This window comes from Pan paniscus, chromosome 18, assembly GCF_029289425.2.
Source record: "Pan paniscus chromosome 18, NHGRI_mPanPan1-v2.0_pri, whole genome shotgun sequence".
Lineage (NCBI taxonomy): Eukaryota > Metazoa > Chordata > Mammalia > Primates > Hominidae > Pan > Pan paniscus.
The window spans coordinates 24,949,821-24,969,422 of NC_073267.2; the positions used below are offsets into that span (position 1 = coordinate 24,949,821).

The 19,602-nt window shown below is 47.7% G+C and overlaps 1 protein-coding gene across 5 annotated transcripts in view; it reads right to left on the bottom strand.

Annotated features, from left to right (window-relative positions):
- The window catches only part of EARS2 (glutamyl-tRNA synthetase 2, mitochondrial), a 45,340-nt gene extending 25,839 nt beyond the window's left edge, over window positions 1-19,501 (bottom strand). The window contains exons 1-3 of one of the 5 annotated variants that reach the window (XR_610956.6): window positions 19,272-19,439; window positions 14,200-14,355; window positions 6,548-6,737 (exon numbers count right to left, since the gene is read on the bottom strand). Coding sequence is in view for 3 of the 5 variants with exons in the window: in XM_063598576.1 (XP_063454646.1) it covers window positions 6,548-6,737; window positions 14,200-14,355; window positions 19,272-19,410 (485 nt within the window). In the remaining 2 variants the exon portion in view is untranslated. Of the gene's footprint in view, window positions 1-6,547; window positions 6,738-14,199; window positions 14,356-15,093; window positions 15,253-19,271 lie in introns of those variants that run through there. The other 4 variants (XR_004666782.3, XM_063598576.1, XM_003813707.7 and 1 more) reach the window with 4 other exon arrangements.
- Between the last annotated feature and the right edge of the window lie 101 nt (window positions 19,502-19,602).

The window sequence follows — 19,602 nt, forward strand, 5'->3', positions numbered from 1 at the left end:
TGATTCTCCCACCTCAGCCTCCCAAGTAGCTGGGACTACAGGCGTGCATCACCATGCCTGGCTAATTTTTGTATTTTTTTTTAGTAGAAATGGGGGCTCACCATGTTGCGAAGCCTGGGCTCTAGCAATCTGCCCACCTTGGCCTCCCAAAGTGCTGGGATTACAGGCATGAGCCACCGCACCTAGCTGGAACAGATATTCTACATCGATACATTGATGATGCAGTAAGAAAACTGTAAAGTCTGAGCCATACAAAACCTACACTATCCTAGTCGGGTTTTTTTGTTTTTTGTTTTGAGATGGAGTCTCGCTCTGTCACCCAGGCTGGAGTGCAGCGGCGTGATCTTGGCTCACTGTAGCCTCTGCCTCCCAGGATCCCAAGTAGCTGGGATTACAGGTGCACGCCACCATGCCCAGCTAATTTCAGCAGAGATGGGGTTTCGCCACGTTGGCCAGGCTGGTCTCGAACTCCTGACCTCAGGTGATCTGCCTACCTCAGCCTCCCAAAGTGCTGGGATTACAGGCGTGAGCCACCGTGCCTGGCTTCTAGTTGTATTAATCTGTCTTTTTACATTGGCTTCTGTTTTCTAAATGTTGTTCTCCAAGCTGTCATATGTTTGGATTACAGAACAACTTGTAAGACGAATACTTGTTTTAAATGTGCATTATTGAATATGTTCTGTCCAAGTGCGGTGGCTCACTCCTGTAATCCCAGCATTTTGGGAGGACAAGGCAGGAGAACTGCTTGAGCCCAGGAGTTCAAAACCAACCTGGGTAACGAGACCTTGTCTCTACTAGAAATTTAAGAAAAAAAAAAGAATTAGCCGGGCATGGTGGGTACATGTGTGTAGTTCCACCCACTTGGGAGACTGAAGCAGGATTGCTTGAGCCCAGGAAGTCAAGGCTGTGGTGAGTCATGATTGCATCGCTCCAGCCTGGGTGACACAGCAAGACCCTGTCTGGAAAAAAAAGTCCTAAGGGAAGCTAACTGTCAGCTTCATTAAGAAGGATTGCTTTGTACCTACCACCTAATGTAAAATAAAATCAAGTAATACAATCTCAACAGTTATGGCCCCCCTCCTTTTTTTTGAGACAGGGTCTCATTCTGTCTCCCAGGCTGGAGTGCAGTGGCACAATCTCAGCTCATTGCAACCTCCATCTCCCTAGTTCAGGTGATTCTCCTGCCTCAGCCTCCTAAGTAGGTGAGATTATGGGCACACACCACCAAGCCCAGCTAATTTTTGTACTTTAATATAGATAGGGTTTCACCACGTTGCCCAGGCTGGAGTTGTGTCCTTTTTTTGCTCATAAGAGCTAGTACTGTTTAAGGCCCGAAGTAGTAGTTTTTACAGATCTTTTAGTTTCAACTAAGCTTTTACAATAGAAAGGACTTGTATTGCATTGAGTTTATAAACTTTTGGTTTGTGAAATCCATACTTGATCTGTTCTTTTCCAACCAAATGTCTAGGCTTGACTTTTCCACCCCAATGACATTTCACTTTATTAAATATTAGCAGATATACTTTGATAACAAACACAACTTGTATGAAAACTGAGCAAGTGTCCATCATGACCCATAGGGTTCTGGGTAGTTGTTACCTTACTGTTTAGTCCACAAAAAATAACGACTTAGATAAGCTGTCTGATTTGCTTTCGCTTATTAAACACGTTCACCATGAGATGATGTGTGTAACATCAGATACCGTTAAACTAGACTAGGATTTAATACAAATCCTGAAAGCTTAAAATAAATAAATAAATAAATGGCTGCAAGGATTCCACAACAGGGCATGACTATAATTTAAAAAAAAAAAAATCTGTTGGCCAGGCATGGTGGCTCATGCCTATAATCCCAGCACTTTGGGAAGCTGAGGTGGGAAGATCGCTTGAGTTTCATACCAGCCTGGGCAAAATAGGGGAATTCCATCTCTACAAAAATTTAAAAACTAGCTGTGTGCCAGCCGGGCATGATGGCTCACACCTATAATCCCAGCACTTTGGGAGGCTGAGGTGGGTGGATCTCCTATGCTCAGGAGTTTGAGACCAGCCTAGGCAACACGGAGAAACCCCGTCTCTACCAAAAAATACAAAAAAAATTTGCCGGGCATGGCGGCACACACCTGTGGTTCCAGCTGTTTGGGAGGCTGAGATGAGAGGACTGCTTGAGCCCAGGAGGCAGAAGTTGCCTTGAGCCAATATCACACCACTGCACTCCAATCTGGGTGACAGAGTGAGACCCCATCTCAAAACAAAACAAAACATAACACTCTGTGTGTGGTGGTACATGGCTGTGGTCACAGCTACTTGAGAGGCTGAGGATGTAGGATTGCTTGAACCCAGGAGATTCAAGGCTGCAATGAGCTGTGATCACGCTACTGCACTCCAGCCTGGGTCACAGAATGAGATGAGAAAAAAAATATTCTGTCAAGAGACAAATACATTGTTTATAATAAAAAGGCAATGTCACCGTAAACGTCATGACCTTGGCCAAACAGCTGAGCCCTTGACCAAATAGTTCACTGGAACTGCAATGTAAATGTTACGATGCTATTGCGGATGGGAGTGTAAACAAGTAAAGGGCCAGCCACTTGGCAGTATCCATCAAAGCTACAACTCGACTCTGCAATTCCACCTCTAGGAAGGTATTCAGCAAACATACTGCACAAGTGCAAAATGACATATGTCAACATTAGTCATCACAGCTCTCTTCTTTTATAACCAAATATTAGAAATAACATAAAGGTTTGGGCCGAGCGCAGTGGCTCATGCCAGTAGTCCTAGCACTTTGGGAGGCCGAGGCAGGCGGATTGCCTGAGCTCAAGAGTTCAAGACCAGCCTGGGCAACACGGTGAAACCCCGTCTCTACTAAAATATAAAAGAAAATTAAATTAGCCAAGTGTGGCGGCATGCACCTCTAGTCCCAGCTCCTCAGGAGGCTGAGACAGGAGAATTGCTTGTATCCAGGAAGTGGAGGTTGCAGTGAGCCAAGATCACACCACTGCACACCAGCCTGGGCAACAGAGCAAGACTCCGTCTCCAAAAAATAAATAAATAAATAAATAACATAAAGGTTTATTAAGGCCGAGTGTCATAGCTCATGCCTGTAATCCCAGCACTTTGGGAGGCCACTTGAGGATCACTTGGGCAGATCACTTGAGGTCAGGAGTTTGAGACTAGCCTGACCAACATGGTGAAACCCCATCTCTACCAAAAAAATACAAAAATTAGCAGGGTGTGGTGGCGGGCGCCTGTAATCCCAGCTACTCGGGAGGCTGAGGCCAGAGAATCACTTGAACCTGGGAGATGGAGATTGCAGTGAGCCAAGATCTTGCCACTGCACTCCAGCCTGGGGAATAGAGCAAGACTCCATTTCTAAAATAACATAACATAACATAAAACAAAACAAAACAAAAATAAATGTTTGTTAAGATGAAACTGATTAAGTAAATGAAGTTATATCCACAAATGGAATATTATGCATTATTATGAACTGATATCTGATCCTCAAGATGGTAAGCGGACATGGTAAATTGCACCACACAGCATGTACATAGTACATTGCGTGCTACCATGTGAATAAGGAAAAAGAGAAAATAATATGTACTTATAGGTATATGTACTGAATGTCTCTGGAAGAGACATAAGAAAATTTTAACACTGGTTGTCTCTGGAGAGCAGAATTGAGTGGCCACAGTCAAGATTGGAAGAGAGTTCTTTCAATATATATCTTTGTGGATCTTTTTTTTTTTTTTTTTTTGAGACAGTCTCCCTCTGTCACCCAGGCTGGAGTACAATGGCACAATCTCAGCTCACTGCAACCTCCACCTTCTGGGTTCATGCGATTCTAGTGCCTTAACCTCCCAGGTAGCTAGGATTACAGGCATGCACCACCAAGCTCAGCTAATTTTTTTTTTTTTTTGGAGACAGAGTCTTGCTCTGTTGCCCAGGCTGGAGTACAACGGCATGATCTCAGCTCACTGCAACCTTCGCCTCCCAGGTTCAAATTATTCTCCCGCCTCAGCCTCCCAAGTAGCTGGGATTATAGGCACCCGCCATCATGCCCAGCTAATTTTTGTATTTTTGTAGAGATGGGGTTTCACCATATTGGCCAGGCTGGTCTTGAACTCCTGACCTCAGGTGATCTGCCCACCTCGGCTTCCCAACGTACGGGGATTACAGGCATGAGCCACCACTTCAGGCCTAATTTTTGTATTTTTAGTAAAGATGGGGTTTCACCATGTTGGCCAGGCTGGTCTCGAACTTCTGACCTCAAGTGATCTGCCCACCTCCGCCTCCCAAAGTGCTGGAATTACAGACGTGAGCCACCATACTTGGCCCTTTGTGGACCTTTCATTTTTCTTTTTTTTTTTTTTTGAGACAGTGTCACTCTATCGCCCAGGCTGGAGTGCAGTGGTGCAGTCTTGGCTCACTGCAACCTCCACTTCCTGGGTTCAAATGATTCTCCTGCCTCAGCCTCCCGAGCAGCTGGGACTACATGCGCACCACCACGCCCAGCTAATTTTTGTATTTTTAGCAGAGACAGGGTTTCACCACATTGGCCAGGCTGGTCCTGAACTCTTGACCTCGTGATCCACCCACCTCAGCCTCCCAAAGTGCTGGGATTACAGGCGTGAGCCACCACGTCCGGCCTGTGGACCTTGTTCATTAAAAATAACAAATAATTAAAATTACTTTACACATTACTTTCTGAGACCAAATCTTGGCTTCTAACATAGCCCCAGTCATTCTCGCCTTCTGGTGTTTCTGTCCTTGTGTAGTCCCCTCCCCTTGAGTGTGGGCTGGGCCTAGTGACTTCTGTCTAATGAACAAAAATAATGCCAAATATGCCTAATCTGAAATGCTCCAATGGTCCAGGTGCAGTGGTTCATGCCTGTAATCCCAGCACTTTGGGAGGCTGAGGTGGGAAGATTGTTCGAGTTCAGGAGTTTGAGAACAGCCTGGGCAACATGGCAAAACCCTCTCTCTATTAAAAACACAAAAATTAGCCAGGTGTGGTGACATGTGCCTGTAGTCCCACCTACACAGGAGGCTGAGGCACGAGAATCCCTTGAACCCGGGAGGTGGAGACTGCAGTAAGCTGAGATTGCACCACTGCACTCTAGCCTGGGTAGCAGAGCAAGACTCTGTCTCACCAAAAAAAAAAAAAAAAAGTCAGGTGCAGTGGCTCACACCTGTAATCCCAGCACTTTGGGAGGCCAAGGTGGGAGGATTGCTTGAGGCCAGGAGTTCAAGACCAGCCTGGGCAACATAGTGAGATCCCCATCTTTATGAAAAGTTTAAAAAAAAAATTAGCCAGGAGTACAGTCCTAGTTACTTGGGAGGCTGAGATGGGGGGACTGGGTGAGTCCAGGAGTTGGAGGCTGCAGTGAGCTAACATCACACCATCGCACTCCAGCCTGGGTGACAAAGTAAGACCCTGACTCTATGAAAAAACAACAACAACAACAACAAAAAAACCAAAAAACCTGATCTGGCTGGGCACGGTGGTTTACGCCTATAATCCTAACACTTTGGGAATCTGAGAAAGGCGGATCACCTGAGGTTGGCCTGGCCAACACAGTGACACCCGTCTCTACTAAAAATACAAAAATTAAATGGGTGTGGTGGCGGGCACCTGTAGTCCCAGCTACCCAGGAGGCTGAGGCAGGATAATTGCTTGAACCCAGGAGGCAGAGGTTGCAGTGAGCCAAGATTGCACCACTGCACTCCAGCCTGGGCGACAGAGTGAGACTGTCTCAAAAAAAAAAAAAAAAAAAAAAAGCCACAACTGATCTGACATTTGAAACCTTTTGAGTGCTGACATGATGCCGTAAGTTGAAAATTCAACACCCAAACACATGTGACAGGCTACAGTCAAAATAGTCAAAACTTTGTTTCGTGCACAAAATTATTTAAAATATTCCATAAAATCACCTTCAGCCTATGTGTATAAGCCGTTCATGAAACATAAATGAATCTCATGTTTAGACTTGGGTCCCACCCCCAAGATATCTCATTATATATATGCAGATATTTCAATATGCAAAAAATCCGAAATCCAAAACACTTCTGGTCCCAAGCGTTCCAGAGAAGGAATACATAGCCTATAAAACAAAAGTGGTGAGAAGTTGCTTCCACAACTAGGTAGACTCCAGCTTGTATGTGCTCACTCTCTCCTTGGCTGGCTTTGAGAAATGCTGGCTGCCACGCTGTGAGCTGCTCTATGGAGAGGCTCGCATGGCAAAGAACTGATGTCTCCAGGCAACAGCTAGCAAGGACCTGAGGTTGGCCAATAGCCTTCTGAGAGGAGATGGAAGTAGATCTTCCCCAAGCTAAGCCTTAAGAGAACTCCAGGACTGGCTAGGACCTGTAGTTGCTTGCGGCTTTGAGAGAATCCCTGAGCCAAAGAAACAGGTGAGGCCACGCTCAGATGCCTGACCCACAGAAACTGAGAGGTAATACATGTTTAGGGGAATTTCTTACGCAGCACAAGGTAACAAACACACCCAATGTTGATGAGGCATCTGCAACAAGCTGAGGTTCTTACCGGGGCGTCTGGTGGTTCCGCAAGGCCTCCTTCTTCAGGAGCTCCAGCCGCTGGGGTGAGCAGAAACAGGGGTAAGCAGCTCCGGTCTTCAGCAGCGCTTCTGTGGCCTGGGCATACAGCTCCAACCGCTGAGATTGCTGGTAGGGCCCAGCAGGACCGCCCCGGCGGGGGCTCTCATCAGGGGGGATGCCTGGAACACAGGGAATAATGACAGCTAAGGTGCACACAGCGCTCGTCGTTCTCAGGCATTGCTCTAAGCACTTTATGCACATATTAAAGCTTTAATCCTTGTAACAATCCATGAGGTTGGCATTAGTACAATGTCCTCCCCCTACCTTTTTTTTTGAGGCAGAGTCTTGCTCTGATGTCACCAAGGCTGGAGTGCAGTGGTGCAATCTTAGCTCACTGCAACCTCCACCTCCCAAGTTCAAGCGGTTCTCCTGCCTCAGCCTCCCGAATAGCTGGGATTACAAGCATGTGCCACCTCACCCAGCTAATTTTTGTATTTTTAGTAGAGACAGCGTTTCACCATGTTGGCCAGGCTGGTCTTGAACTCCCGACCTCAGGTGATCCACCTGCCTCGGCCTCTCAAAGTGCTGGGATTACAGGCGTGAGCCACTGCACCCGGCCCAATGTCCCTTTTAGAGATGAAAAGTTAAAACACAGAGAGGTGAAGCACTCAAAGTCGCATGGGCTCATGGACTAAGGAGCAAACGGAGGTGTACGGGCTCCAAAGTCCACATCCCTAATTGTATGTCCTCTCAATCCCTGATGGGATTCCCTGGAGAGGGAGAAACAAGCCCAGGCCTGGGAACAGCTGACTTAGGAGAAAAAAGCGTGGTTCAGAGAACAGCCCATCAGGCCCTGGTGGGACTCATGGCTCTGCCACTTAGTAGCTGTGACAAGGGATCCTGAGGTGCTACCAACGTGTGAGCACCAGGGTGCTGAGTGCCATAAAAGACACTTTTCCCTGAAGCCTCAAACCCACCCTACCAGGTAGGTGCGGTTATTCCCCCACTCTGTGAGGACACTGAGGCACGGAGATGCTTTGTCACCTGGCCGAGTAGAAGGGGCACGATCAGCTTCAAACCCAGACTAATGGGCACCGGAGCCGATATTCTTAACCACTCATTACACTGCTGTTTGTGTTACTTAGCCTTTCTTTTTCTAAGAGATGGGGTCTCACTCTATCACCCAGCTGGAGTGCAGTGGTGTGATCATAGCACACTGCAGCCTCGAACTTCCGGGCTCAAGCCACCCTCCTGCCTCAACCTCCTGAGTAGCTAGGACTACAGGTGCACATCACCACATCTGGCTATTTTTTTAGTAGAAAGCGAGTCTTGCTGTGTCACTCAGGCTAGGGTGCAGTAGTGCAATCATAGCTCACTACAGTCTCCAATTTCTAGGCTCAAGTGATCCTCCCACCTCAGCCTCTCGAGTAGCTGGGATTATAGGAATGTGCCACCATGCCCAGCTAGACTTAATCTTTATAAGCCTCAGTTTCCTCTTTTGAAAAGTGGAGCTAGCAGCCTCCTGTGCAGAGGGAATTGTGAGAACAAATGTGTCAGTGCTTATAAGCGCTTAGCCCAGTGGTGTATATTTAGGACAGTTTCAATATATGCTATAGAATAGATTAAATATGATCTACTGTAAGCCAAACCCCAAACCCAAAGTCCAATTCCCTCCGATTACATAGGATAAATTTCATTATGAATGCTTTCAGGAGAGGGCACAGGGACACGAGAACTGGAAGATAGTGTTTCTGCCCTCAAAGAGCTTTCAAAGGAATTGGGAAGATAAGGACATTGTTCACCTTGCTACCCTCAATGCTAACACAAACTGAGCTGAGTGGGCCTGGGTTCAAACGTACCAGCCAGCTCAGAGACCTTGGGCAAGTCATCTTTCTGGGCTCTGGGTTCTCATCTGTCAAAGAAGGAAACAAGTAGTAACTTTCTCATGAGGATCATCATGAGACTAGAATAAGATGATCTAAGTAAAGTACTCATCAAGTGGCCTGTGACCGGTGCTCTCTATGCTTTGGTATTTATGTATTTATTTATTTGAGACAGGGTCTCACTCTGTTGCCCAGGCTGGAGTGCAGTGGCACGTTCTCGGCTAATTGAAGCCTCAACCTCTCAGGCTCAAGTGATCCTCCCACCTCAGCCTCCCAAGTAGCTGAGACTACAGGTACATGCCACCAGGCCTGGCTAACTTTTTTTAAGTTTTCTATAGAGACAAGGTCTGCCCATGTTGCCCAGGCTGGTCTCAAACTCCTGGGCTCAAGTGATCCTCCTGCCTCGGCTTCCCAGTGTTGGGATTATAGGCGTGAGCCATGGCACCCAGCCATCTGTGATTATTATCAGTGTTACTTGGCTCCCTCTCATGGGACCTCCATTTCTTCATTTGTCAGAAAGGAGGGCTAAATCGGGTAAATTTGGGGGGGTCCCTTCCTGATCTAATGCTAAACAAGTCTCTTTAATGTGGTATCTTGGAATGCCCCAGGGTTTAAGAGGGACTCCCCTAGGAGAACTGAAAACATGTTAACTTAAACTCTGGCATGTAAATGTTCATAGAGTTTTATTGGACGGCCAAAAACCAGAGTAACTAAAATGCTCATTCACTAGTGATGAATAAACAAAATATGGTATATCCATATGATGAATATTATTTGGCTATAAAAAGGAATGAAGCATGATAGCCCACAGATGCGCTTATGGTAAGTGAAGGAAGCCAGTCACAGAAGGCCATATATTATATGATCTCATTCATACGAAACGTCCAGAAGAGGCAAATCCATTGAGGCAGAAAGAGATCAGTAGTTGCCAGGTGGTAGGAGAGGGTAGAATGGAAAACAACTGCTAATAAGGAAGAGTTTCTTTTAGGGGTGATGGAAATGTTCTGGAATTAGTGGTGACGGTTGCACAACACAGTAAATATATTGAAAACCACTGAATTGTACACTTTGATATGGTAAATTTCATATCATGTGAATTATATGTCATTTTTTTTTCCCCGAAGACAGAGTCTAGCTCTGTCACCCAGGCTGGAGTGCAGTGGCACAATCTCGGCTCACTGCAACCTCCACCTCCCGGTTCAAGCAATTCTCCTGCCTCAGCCTCCTGAGTAGCTGGGATTACAAGCATGTGCCACCACGCCCAACTAATTTTTGTATTTTTATTAGAGACAGGGTTTCACCATGTTGGCCAGGCTGGTCTGGAACTCCTGACTTTGTGATCCGCCTGCCCAGGCGAGAGCCACCCCAGGTGAGAGCCACCACGCCTTGCTTATATGTCATTATTTTAAAAAGGCTGGGCATGCTGGGTCATGCCTGTAATCACAGCACTTTGGGAGGCCGAGGTAGGTGGATCATTTGAGCTCAGGAGTTCGAAACCAGCCTGGGCAACATGGTGAAACACCGCCTCTAAAAAAATAATAATAATAGCCAGGCGCGGTGGCTCACGTCTGTAATCCCAGCACTTTGGGAGGCTGAGGCGGGCAGATCACGAGGTCAGGAGATCAAGACCATCCTGGCTAACACAGTGAAACCCCGTCTCTACTAAAAATACAAAAACAAAATTAGCTGGGCTTGGTGGCAGACACTTGTAGCTCCAGCTACTCGGGAGGCTGAGGCGGGAGAATGGCATGAACCCGGGAGGTGGAGCTTGCAGTGAGCCGAGATCGCGCCACTGCACTCCAGCCTGGGTGACAGAGCGAGACTCCATCTCAATAAATAAATAAATAAATAAATAAATAAAATGAAAAAAATAAAAAAAGAAAGAATGACTCCCAAAGTAAGGTGCTCCAGAAGTCAGCCACCATGAGGTGCCTGAATACCTGCCCTCTGCCTCGCCAAAACACCAGGGTGGGGGACAAGCTCTGGGCTGCAAGCCTCATTCTCACAATGATGCTGCCCCAGGAATACCACGAGGGTGGGACCCGCCACCATCACCGTTGTTCATCACTGTATCCCTCATGCCTGGCGTGGTACCTGATAAGTAGCAGATCCTCTGTGAAACTGAAGCCTTCATCTTGGTCTGTGAGGCACCATGTAATTTGGCTCCTGGAAAGCCTTTTTTTTTTTTTTTTTTTTTTTGAGACAGGGTCTCACACTGTCACTCCAGGCTGGAGTGTAATGGCATGACTGACAGGAGACAGACAAATTCCTAGGCAGTCAGGGACAGGTCCCTGGTGAAATCTGACTTCTAAGCCAAAGACAGCCTGAAAACCAAACTGTCAAGTCAGGATAGAGTCCATGACTGGAGTGAGAACTTGTTTCCCTGTCTCACCCACTCTCTCTCGATTGGTTCCTTCCGGATGATGTTTTAACCAACTGAATGGTCCTTTTTCCAAGACCACTCATGGACCAATCGGCAGGCACTCCCCCGTTCTAAGCCCATAAAAATGATAGACTCAGCCTCACAGATGGCTACCACTTTCAGGGTCCCCTCTCGCAGTGGAGAGTTTCCCTTCTGTCATTCAATAAAATTCTTCTCTGTCTTACTCACTCTACGGTACCTGCACACCTCATTCCTCTTGGTTGCAGGACAAGAACCCAAAACTCGCCAAGCTGCGGGTGACGGGAATAAAAGAGCTGTAACACGCTCCCGCTCACCAGACTACAGGAGAAAGAGAGCTGTAACACGCTCCCACTCACCAAGCTACAGGAGTGAAGAGCTGAGACAGTGCTGGGGACTCAGATCTCAGGACTCCCCAAACAAGAGCTATAACACCCCTTGGAGCTCCACGACTGATGGTATTTCCCAAGTTTTTGGGTGCCACCATGTTCCCCTCATCTAGATGCCAGCACCCAACACAGAAGCCACTCGTGGCACACCCAGTCCAGCCATGGGCTGAGTGTGGAGCCATGGCAGGTGTGGGATCCAAGTGGGCATGAGCCAAGTGCAGCCTGCTGGGCCAAATGGGCCCAGAAGGCCCAAGCGAGGCCCCAACAGAGGTGAGGGCAGCTGCAGAGATTTCTGGCTGGCAAAGTGGCACTGAAGGAATTCTGTAACATGATCACAGCTCACTGCAGCCTCAACCTCAACTTCCCCAGGCTCAGGTGATGCTCCCACCTCAGCCTCCCAAGTAGCTGGGACTATAGGAGTGCACCACTACACCCGGGTAATTTTTTGTAGAGATGAGGTCTCACTATGTGGCCCAGGTTGGTCTTGGACTCCTGGGTCCAAGTGATCCTCTCTTCTTGGCCTCCCAAAGTGCTGGGATTCCAGGCGTGTACCCCTGTGCCCGACCTGGCAAGCCTTCTATCCTCACATCCCTGGTCATTCTGCTCACTATGGTTAGACCAAGCTGGTCTTTTTGATGCTCCTCAAATACATCTAGAACACTCCTGCTGTGGGGCCTCTGCATTGGCTATTCTTTTTGCTTTGAACATTCTTCCCCCAGGTCACCACGGGGCTGGCTCCTCACTTCATGCAGGTCTCTGCTCCAGCATCACCTCCTAAGAGGAAACTGCCCTATCTACAAGGGCATCCCTCGCCCTAGTTTCTAAGCCTGTTACTCTTTTCTCCATACTGGTTATTATCATTTAGTATCCTATGAAGAATGAATTAGGAGCCAGGAGCGATGGTTCATGACCGTGATGCCAGCACTTTGGGAGGCCGAGGCAGGAGAATTAACTTGAGGTCAGGGGTTCAACAGCAGCCTGGGCAACATAGCAAGACCCTACCTCTACAAAAACATAAGTTAATAAAATTAGCTGGGCATGGTGGCACACAGCTATGGTGCCAGCTACCCAGGAGGCTAAGGTGAGAGGATCCCTTGAGCTCAGGAATTTGAGATTACAGTGAGCTGTGTTTGAACCACTGCGCTCTAGCCTGGGCAACAGAGCAAGATTTTGTTTATTAAAAAAAAAAAAAAGAAGAAATAATTAATCCACTCATCTGTCTTTTCCCTTGGCACTAAGCACAGGGTCTTTTTTTTTTTTTTTTTTTGAGACGGAGTCTCACTCTGTCGCCCAGGCTGGAGTGCAGTGGTGCAATCTCGGCTCACTGCAAGCTCCGCCTTCCGGGTTCACGCCATTCTCCTGCCTCAGCCTCCTGAGTAGCTGAGACTACAGGCACCCGCCACCACGCCTGGCTAATTTTTTGTATTTTTAGTAGAGATGGGGTTTCACTGTGTTAGCCAGGATGGTCTCGATCTCCTGACCTCGTGATGCGCCAGCCTCGGCCTCCCAAAGTGTTGGGATTACAGGCGTGAGCCACCGCGCCCGGCCAACCATTTTATACTCTTTAGGAATCCAGAGTTTAGTGAGTAATTTACCTGAGATTAGAACACACATCTCAAAATAGTCTTGGGATTTTTCTTTCTTTTTTTTTTCAATCTCTAGACTAGCAGAGTCTTGGTATTTTTCCTTGGGAATCTCCCCTTTCCTAGTCACACCTGTCCATACAGGTAGACAACTGTCGACCCATGAAAAGGAAACACACTCCTCTTTGTTCTCCCTGACCTTAGCTGTCCTCAGGATTAAACTTCCCACAAGATCAACTTCAGAAGCTGTACGTGTTTTGTGTGGCTTATACAACATGGTTAAAAAAAATCTGAGCCCAGATTTAATAATGGTTAAGTATTCATCCAGAAAAACTGGATTTCTGGCTCCTATTGCAACTCAGAGGATTGGACAAGCTGGGCCAGCATTCCCGCATGGGCACAAGGAGCTGGAGCTCAGAGGCACTCCCAACTCTGGATGAGGTGTGGTTTTCACAGCTCAGCACTGGCCCAGCTCCTCCAGTTCCCACTTGGCCCTGTGTTTCCTGCCTGGCCCCTGTAGGGAATGGACTTGAGATTCTGAGGTGAAAACAGGAATCTCAAAACAGCCTTGGCAGTGGCTCACACCTGTAATCCCAGCTCTTTGGGAGGCTGTAGCAGGAGGATTGCTTGAGCCCAGGAGTTTGAGAATAGCTTGGGCAACACAGCAAGATCTCATCTCTACAAAAAAATAAAAAACTAAAAATTAGCCAGGCGTGGTGGTGCGTGCCTGTAGTCCCAACTACTTGGGAGGCTAAGGTGGAGGATCACTTGAGCCCAGGTCGAGGCTACAGTAAGTTATGATTGTGCCATGCAACTCTAGCCTGGATAACAGAATGAGACCCTGACTCTAAAAAATTAAAAAATAAAGAAACCAAGTTGGGCGCGGTGGCTCATGCCTATAATCCCAGCACTTTGGGAGGTCGAGGCAGGTGGATCACGAGGTCAGGAGGTCAAGACCATCCTTGCTAACACAGTGAAACCCCGTCTCTACTAAAAATACAAAAAAACTTAGCCGGGCGTGATGGCGGGCGCCTGTAGTTCCAGCTACTTGGAGGCTGAGGCAGAAGAATGGCGTGAACCCGGAAGGCGGAGCTTGCAGTGAGCCGAGATCGCACCACTGCACTCCAGCCTGGGCAACAGAGCAAGACTCCGTCTCAAAAAAAATAAATAAATAAAAATAAAGAAACCAGTCTTGGAGCTGTGTTTCAGAGAGCTTCGGCATTTTTTCAGGTGTCATCTGCCACCCCGGGCAGGGCAGTACAAATGTAGCCACTTCTCCAGGAACTCCCCATTTTCCACCCAGAACTCCATGAGAAGACCCACAGGCTCCTTTTCCTGCTCCCTGTTCCTTCCCTGCAGAAAGATCCTTTCTCTGCCAGGCTTACCTGCCCACTCCAGCATGTCCTCAATATTCTCCGCTGCCCCAGGCACAAGGCGAGTCTGATCTGTGTCCTCTAGCCTCAGGATGAAGCTCCCCTGGTACTTCTTAGCAAAGATGTAGTTGTACAAGGCAGTGCGGAGGCCACCCAGGTGCAAGAAGCCTGGAGAAGAGAACAGCTCAGATAAGACAGGGAAGATAAGCTAATAGGCCTCAGCAAGGGGCAAGTAAGCACTACTGTGACAGAATGCTGCAATAAATTTAAAAGACCAGCAGGACACATTGGCTCACGCCTGTAATCCTACCACTTTGGGAGGCCAAGGCCGGGGGGATCACTTGAGCCCAGGAGGTTCCTGTAGGTTTTTTAAGACAGAGTCTCACTCTGTCACCCAAGCTGGAGTGCAGTGGCACAATCTTGGCTCACTGCAACCTCTGCCTCTTGTGTTTAAGCAATTCTCATGCCCAGCCTCCCGAGTAGCTGGGATTACAGGTGTGTGCCACCACGCCCAGCTACATGTTTGTATTTTTGGTAGAGACAGGCATTCGCCATGTTGGCAAGGCTGGTCTTGAACTCCTGGCCTCAAGTGATCCCTCCAGCCTCGGCCTCCCAAGTGCTGGGATTACAGGCAAGAGCCATCACACCTGGCCAATTTTTGTATTTTTAGTAAAGATAGGATTTTGCCATGGTGGTCAGGCTGATCTCGAACTCCTGACCTCAAGTGATCCATCTGCCTCGGCTTCCCAAAGTGCTGGGATTACAAGCGTGAGCCATTGTGCTTGGCCTGAGTTTGAGATCTGCCTGGGCAACATGGTGAGACCTTGTCTTAGCAAAAAATATAAAAATTTAGCTGGGCATGGTGGTACATGCCTGTGGTTTCAGTTACTGAGGTGGGAGGATCACCTGAGCCTGGGGACACTGAGGCTGCAGCGAGCCATGATCACGCCTCTGCACTCCAGCCTGGGCAGCAGTAGAGTGAGACTCTGTCTCAAACAAAAAAAATTAAAAATTAAAAAATTTTTTTCAAAGACTAAGAACTAGTTACCCCTGTGCCCTGTCTCCAGACACATTTAATCCCTCATCCTGAAAATGGAAACCACCCAGGATTTGGAGCATGTCATTTTATTAAAAGGCTCCAATTTTCCCCCAACTGCATCCACCACTCTATTTTGATATTTGTCTCAAGGCCAAGTTTCGCCTGAAAGAGAAGCAGAGAGTTATTCATTGAGGCCATATCATGTACACTTAACTTACAGAAATTCAATGATGTGCGCTGGGAAAAAAATTAATTACAAACAAACTAGAAATTTAAAATACTGTACAATCACATTGTGGGCCAGGTGCAGTAGCTCACACCTCTAATCCCAGCACTTTTGGAGGCAGAGGCACGAGGATCACCTGGGTCTCTAAATTTGAGACCAGCCTGGGCAACATTGTGAGATCCTGTCTCTACCAAGAAAAAAAAAATCGGTGGGGCATGGTGGCTCACACCTTTAATCCCAGCACTTTGGGAGGCCAAGGCGGGTGGATCACGAAGTCAGGAGTTTGAGGCCAGCCTGGCCAACATGTTGAAACCCCATCTCTACTAAAAATACCACAAAAAAAATTAGCTGGGCATGGTGGTGGGCGCCTGTAATCCCAGCTACTTGGGAGGTTGAGGCAGGAGAACTGCTTGAACCCAGGAGACAGAGGTTGCAGTGAGCCGAGATCGCACCATTGCACTCCAGCCTGGGCGACAGGGCGAGACTCCATCTCCAAAAAAAAAAAAAAACACATTTTGCATATGCAGTCTATGCAGTGTACATGACTGTCCACGTCGTACATTTTAAGTTTCATCTACTTGAGATTTTTACTTTTTTAAAGAAACAAAATTCATTTTTAAAATTGGAGATGGGGTCTCACTCTTGCCCAGGCTGAAGTCCAGTGGTACAGTCACGGCTCACTGCAGCCTCAACCTCCCAGGCTCAATCAATCCTCCCACGTCAGCCTCCCAAGTAGCTGGAACTACAAGTGTACACCACCATGCCCGGCTAATATTTGTTTTTTGGTTTTTTTTTTTTTTGCAGAGGCAAGGTCTCACTATGTTGCCCAGGCTGGTCTCAAACTCCTGGGCTCAAGCAATCCTTCCACTTCAGCCTCCCAAAGTGCTGGGATTACTGGCATGAGCCACCATGCCTTGCCAAGATTTTCACCCTAATTGCTGGCTTTAAACACTAACCAAAAGTAGTGTTTGATTCCACTGTATTTCTCTTCATCAGTTTAAACTCCTAAGATTTGCCTTTTTCATCATTCCTGTCTGAAAACTGAAAGTTAACAGCTTTTCCAGAGTTGTCATTACCTCTTACCGTACCTTCTTCGGACCAGCCCACAGCCCTAAGTCTCCACAATGAGCTCATCTACATTTACAAGTACAAGAGGCAGCAGAGGAGGGAAAAAGCTCTTCTGGGGCCAGGCCGACCCTGCTTCAACACTGATGTGTGTAACCTTCGGATAGTTACTGCAAGGACACCAGAAAACCAGTGGTATTCAGTGGCACTGAGTCCCAAGAGTCCCCAAGACAAAAGAGGAACCCAGCTGCTGAAAACAAAGCCTCTTACATCAAGTACACCTGGATTCAAATTCTGCATCCACCATTTATTAGTTGCTACCCCTTGAGAAGGAACTCTACTTAACTTTTATGAGCTTCTATTTCCTCATCTGTCAGAGGGATTAAGAGCAAAAAAATAAGAATCTTCTCCTTCTTTATTATAGGGTTGCTCTGAGGTCTAAATGCTGACCAAAGTAAACCCTCAATTAATTTCAGCTACTGTAATGATCTGTGCCTGATAATTCTTTTATCTGTTTATAGTCAAAAGCCTTTCCCACATGGGCTTTTCCCGCAAATGAGCAAGGAAATGAGAAGTACAATCATCATAATAGAGGCTGTTTATTAAGTGCTTTCTGGGTGTACTAGACCTTACTAAGTGGTTCGGCTGCATGAGCTTAACCCCATAAGACAGATACTATTATTAGCCCCGTTTTGACAAATGGTGAAACTGAGGCTCAGATTCATTAAATAATTTGCACATCTAGGCCAGGTGTGGTGGCTCACACCTATAATCCCAGCACTTTCGGAGGCCAAGGCAGGTGGATCACTTGAGCTCAGGAGTTCAAGATCCGCCCAGGCAACATGGCAAAACCCCATCTCTACAAGAAAATACAAAAATTAGCTGGGCGTAGTGGTCACACACTTGTAGTCCCAGCTACTCAGGAGGTTGAGGTGGGAGGATCACTTGAGCCCCGGAGGCTGAGGTTGCAGTGAGCCGAGATTGCACCACTGCACTCCAGCCTGGACGACAGACAGAGCCAAACCCTGTCTCAAAATAACAATAATAATTTGCACATCTAGTAAGTTACACATCTAATAAGTGGCCAAGACAGAAATTTGGACCCAGGCAATCCCAGGCTTTGGCATTCTACATAAGTGCTCTTCAAAGCAAAGTGTGCAATCCAGTGCTGGTCTGAAAACAGTTGTCAGTTCACAATCAAGTACAGAAACTGAGAGTAAAGGTTTAGAAACTTTTGTTGTTGTTGTTTTGAGATGGAGTCTCACTGTGTCACCCGGGCTGCAGTGCAGTGGCACGATCTCGGCTCACTGCAACCTCTTTCTCCTGGGTTCAAACGATTTTCAGCCTCCTGAGTAGCTGGGATTACAGGCCTGGGCCACATGCCCGGCTAATTTTTGTATTTTAGTAGAGACAAGGTTTCGCCATATTGGCCAGGCGAAACTTACATAGCAATCTGGCAGAATGATTTTACCTCTGCTAACCCAAATAAAATGAGATTGGTTTGTATTTTGGATGTTTTCAAAATTTTATTTTTCTGGTCATAAATTTATATTAATTTTGTGCAAATATTGATACACAATTGATTGGAAATTTAAAACCAGCACTTCCACAACAGATGGTTTGAAAGGCACTGCTCTACGCTATACTGCCTGCCAGAAAGATCCTGTCATGTATAGCTGGGATTTTACCACAAAGATCTTTGTATGTTCATCCTGGGATTTGGGATGAGAGGCATACTCCGTGTAGAGAACGTAGAAGGTAGCCTTACTGGTGGGAACCAGAAGGCCCTGACAAGATCTCCAACAGGCTATACAATGGGCCTCTGTCACCCTCTAGCTTGCTAAGCTCCCAACAGCACTAGCACAGTGCCTTGGTACCTGCGATTTCCTCTACCCAGAAGGTTCCTTCTTTTTTGTTTTTGAGACAGAGTTTCGCTCTTGTTGCCCAGGCTGGAGTGCAATGGCGCGATCTTGGCTCACCGCAATCTCCACCTCCTGCGTTCAAGCGATTCTCCTGCCTCAGCCTCCCAAGTAGCTGGGATTACAGGCATGCGCCACCATGCCCAGATAATTTTGTATTTTTAGTAGAGACAGGGCTTCACCATGTTGGTCAGACGGCTCTCAAGTGATCCACTTGACCTCAAGTGATGCACCCACCTCTGCCTCCCAAAGTGCTGGGATTACAAGCGTGAGCCACCGCGCCTGGCCTCCAGAAGGTTCCTTCTATAGGCTTCACATAGCGTGCTCCTTCTTGTCATTTGGATCTCAGCTCAAATATTACCTGCTCAGTAAAGCCTTCTGGAGCGTCCTTCTTAACCCCCAGTCTCCTATCCTGTTTCATTTCCCGCATGGCACATGTGACTCTAAAATTACACTTATTTTTTGTAAGTGTCTGCGGCAGCCACTAGAATGCAGACTTCCACAGAGCAAGGCCCCTACCTTTCTCAATGATCACTGCATCCCAGCGTCTACAACACCTGTTACACAGTTTGTCATCAATACACATGTATGGAATGCATGAAAAAAAGATCGAAAGAGACGGGATGGCACAAAAAACACAAAGAAACTCCTGGCAATTTGAATTATTTCCGCTCCTGCACCTCAGTTTCCGCCTCTGTAAAATGGGCTCGCGCTGCCTTAACCCTCCTCCGCCCGCCCACTCTGACACCACCGGAAAGGATTCATTCGGGAACATTCGTGGGGCGGAGACGGGACAGGGGGCCTCGGCCTGTAGCGTCACGTCCGCCAGGGTTACCTGTGGGGCTGGGAGCGAACCGCACTCTCACCGCAACCCCGGCATCAGTGCCCAGGCTGGCCTCGCGCCGTCCTACGGGGCGGCCAGAGGCCGCCGAAGGCCTCTCGCGCTGCAGCAGTCTCCTCAGGAGCGCCGCCATGTGGGATGGAATAGCACACGTGGGCTTCTCCCTGCGTCACTTCCGGGGACTGCTTCCAGCCAATCGGCCTCCGCCACAGCCAGCGCAGCCTTGCCCCTTAAAGTCACAGGCCCCCTAGCGCGAAAGCCCACGCCCCCCTGGACGGCTGCGGCCGCACTCGCCACCAGGGGGCAGAGGCCAGAGAAAGGGCTA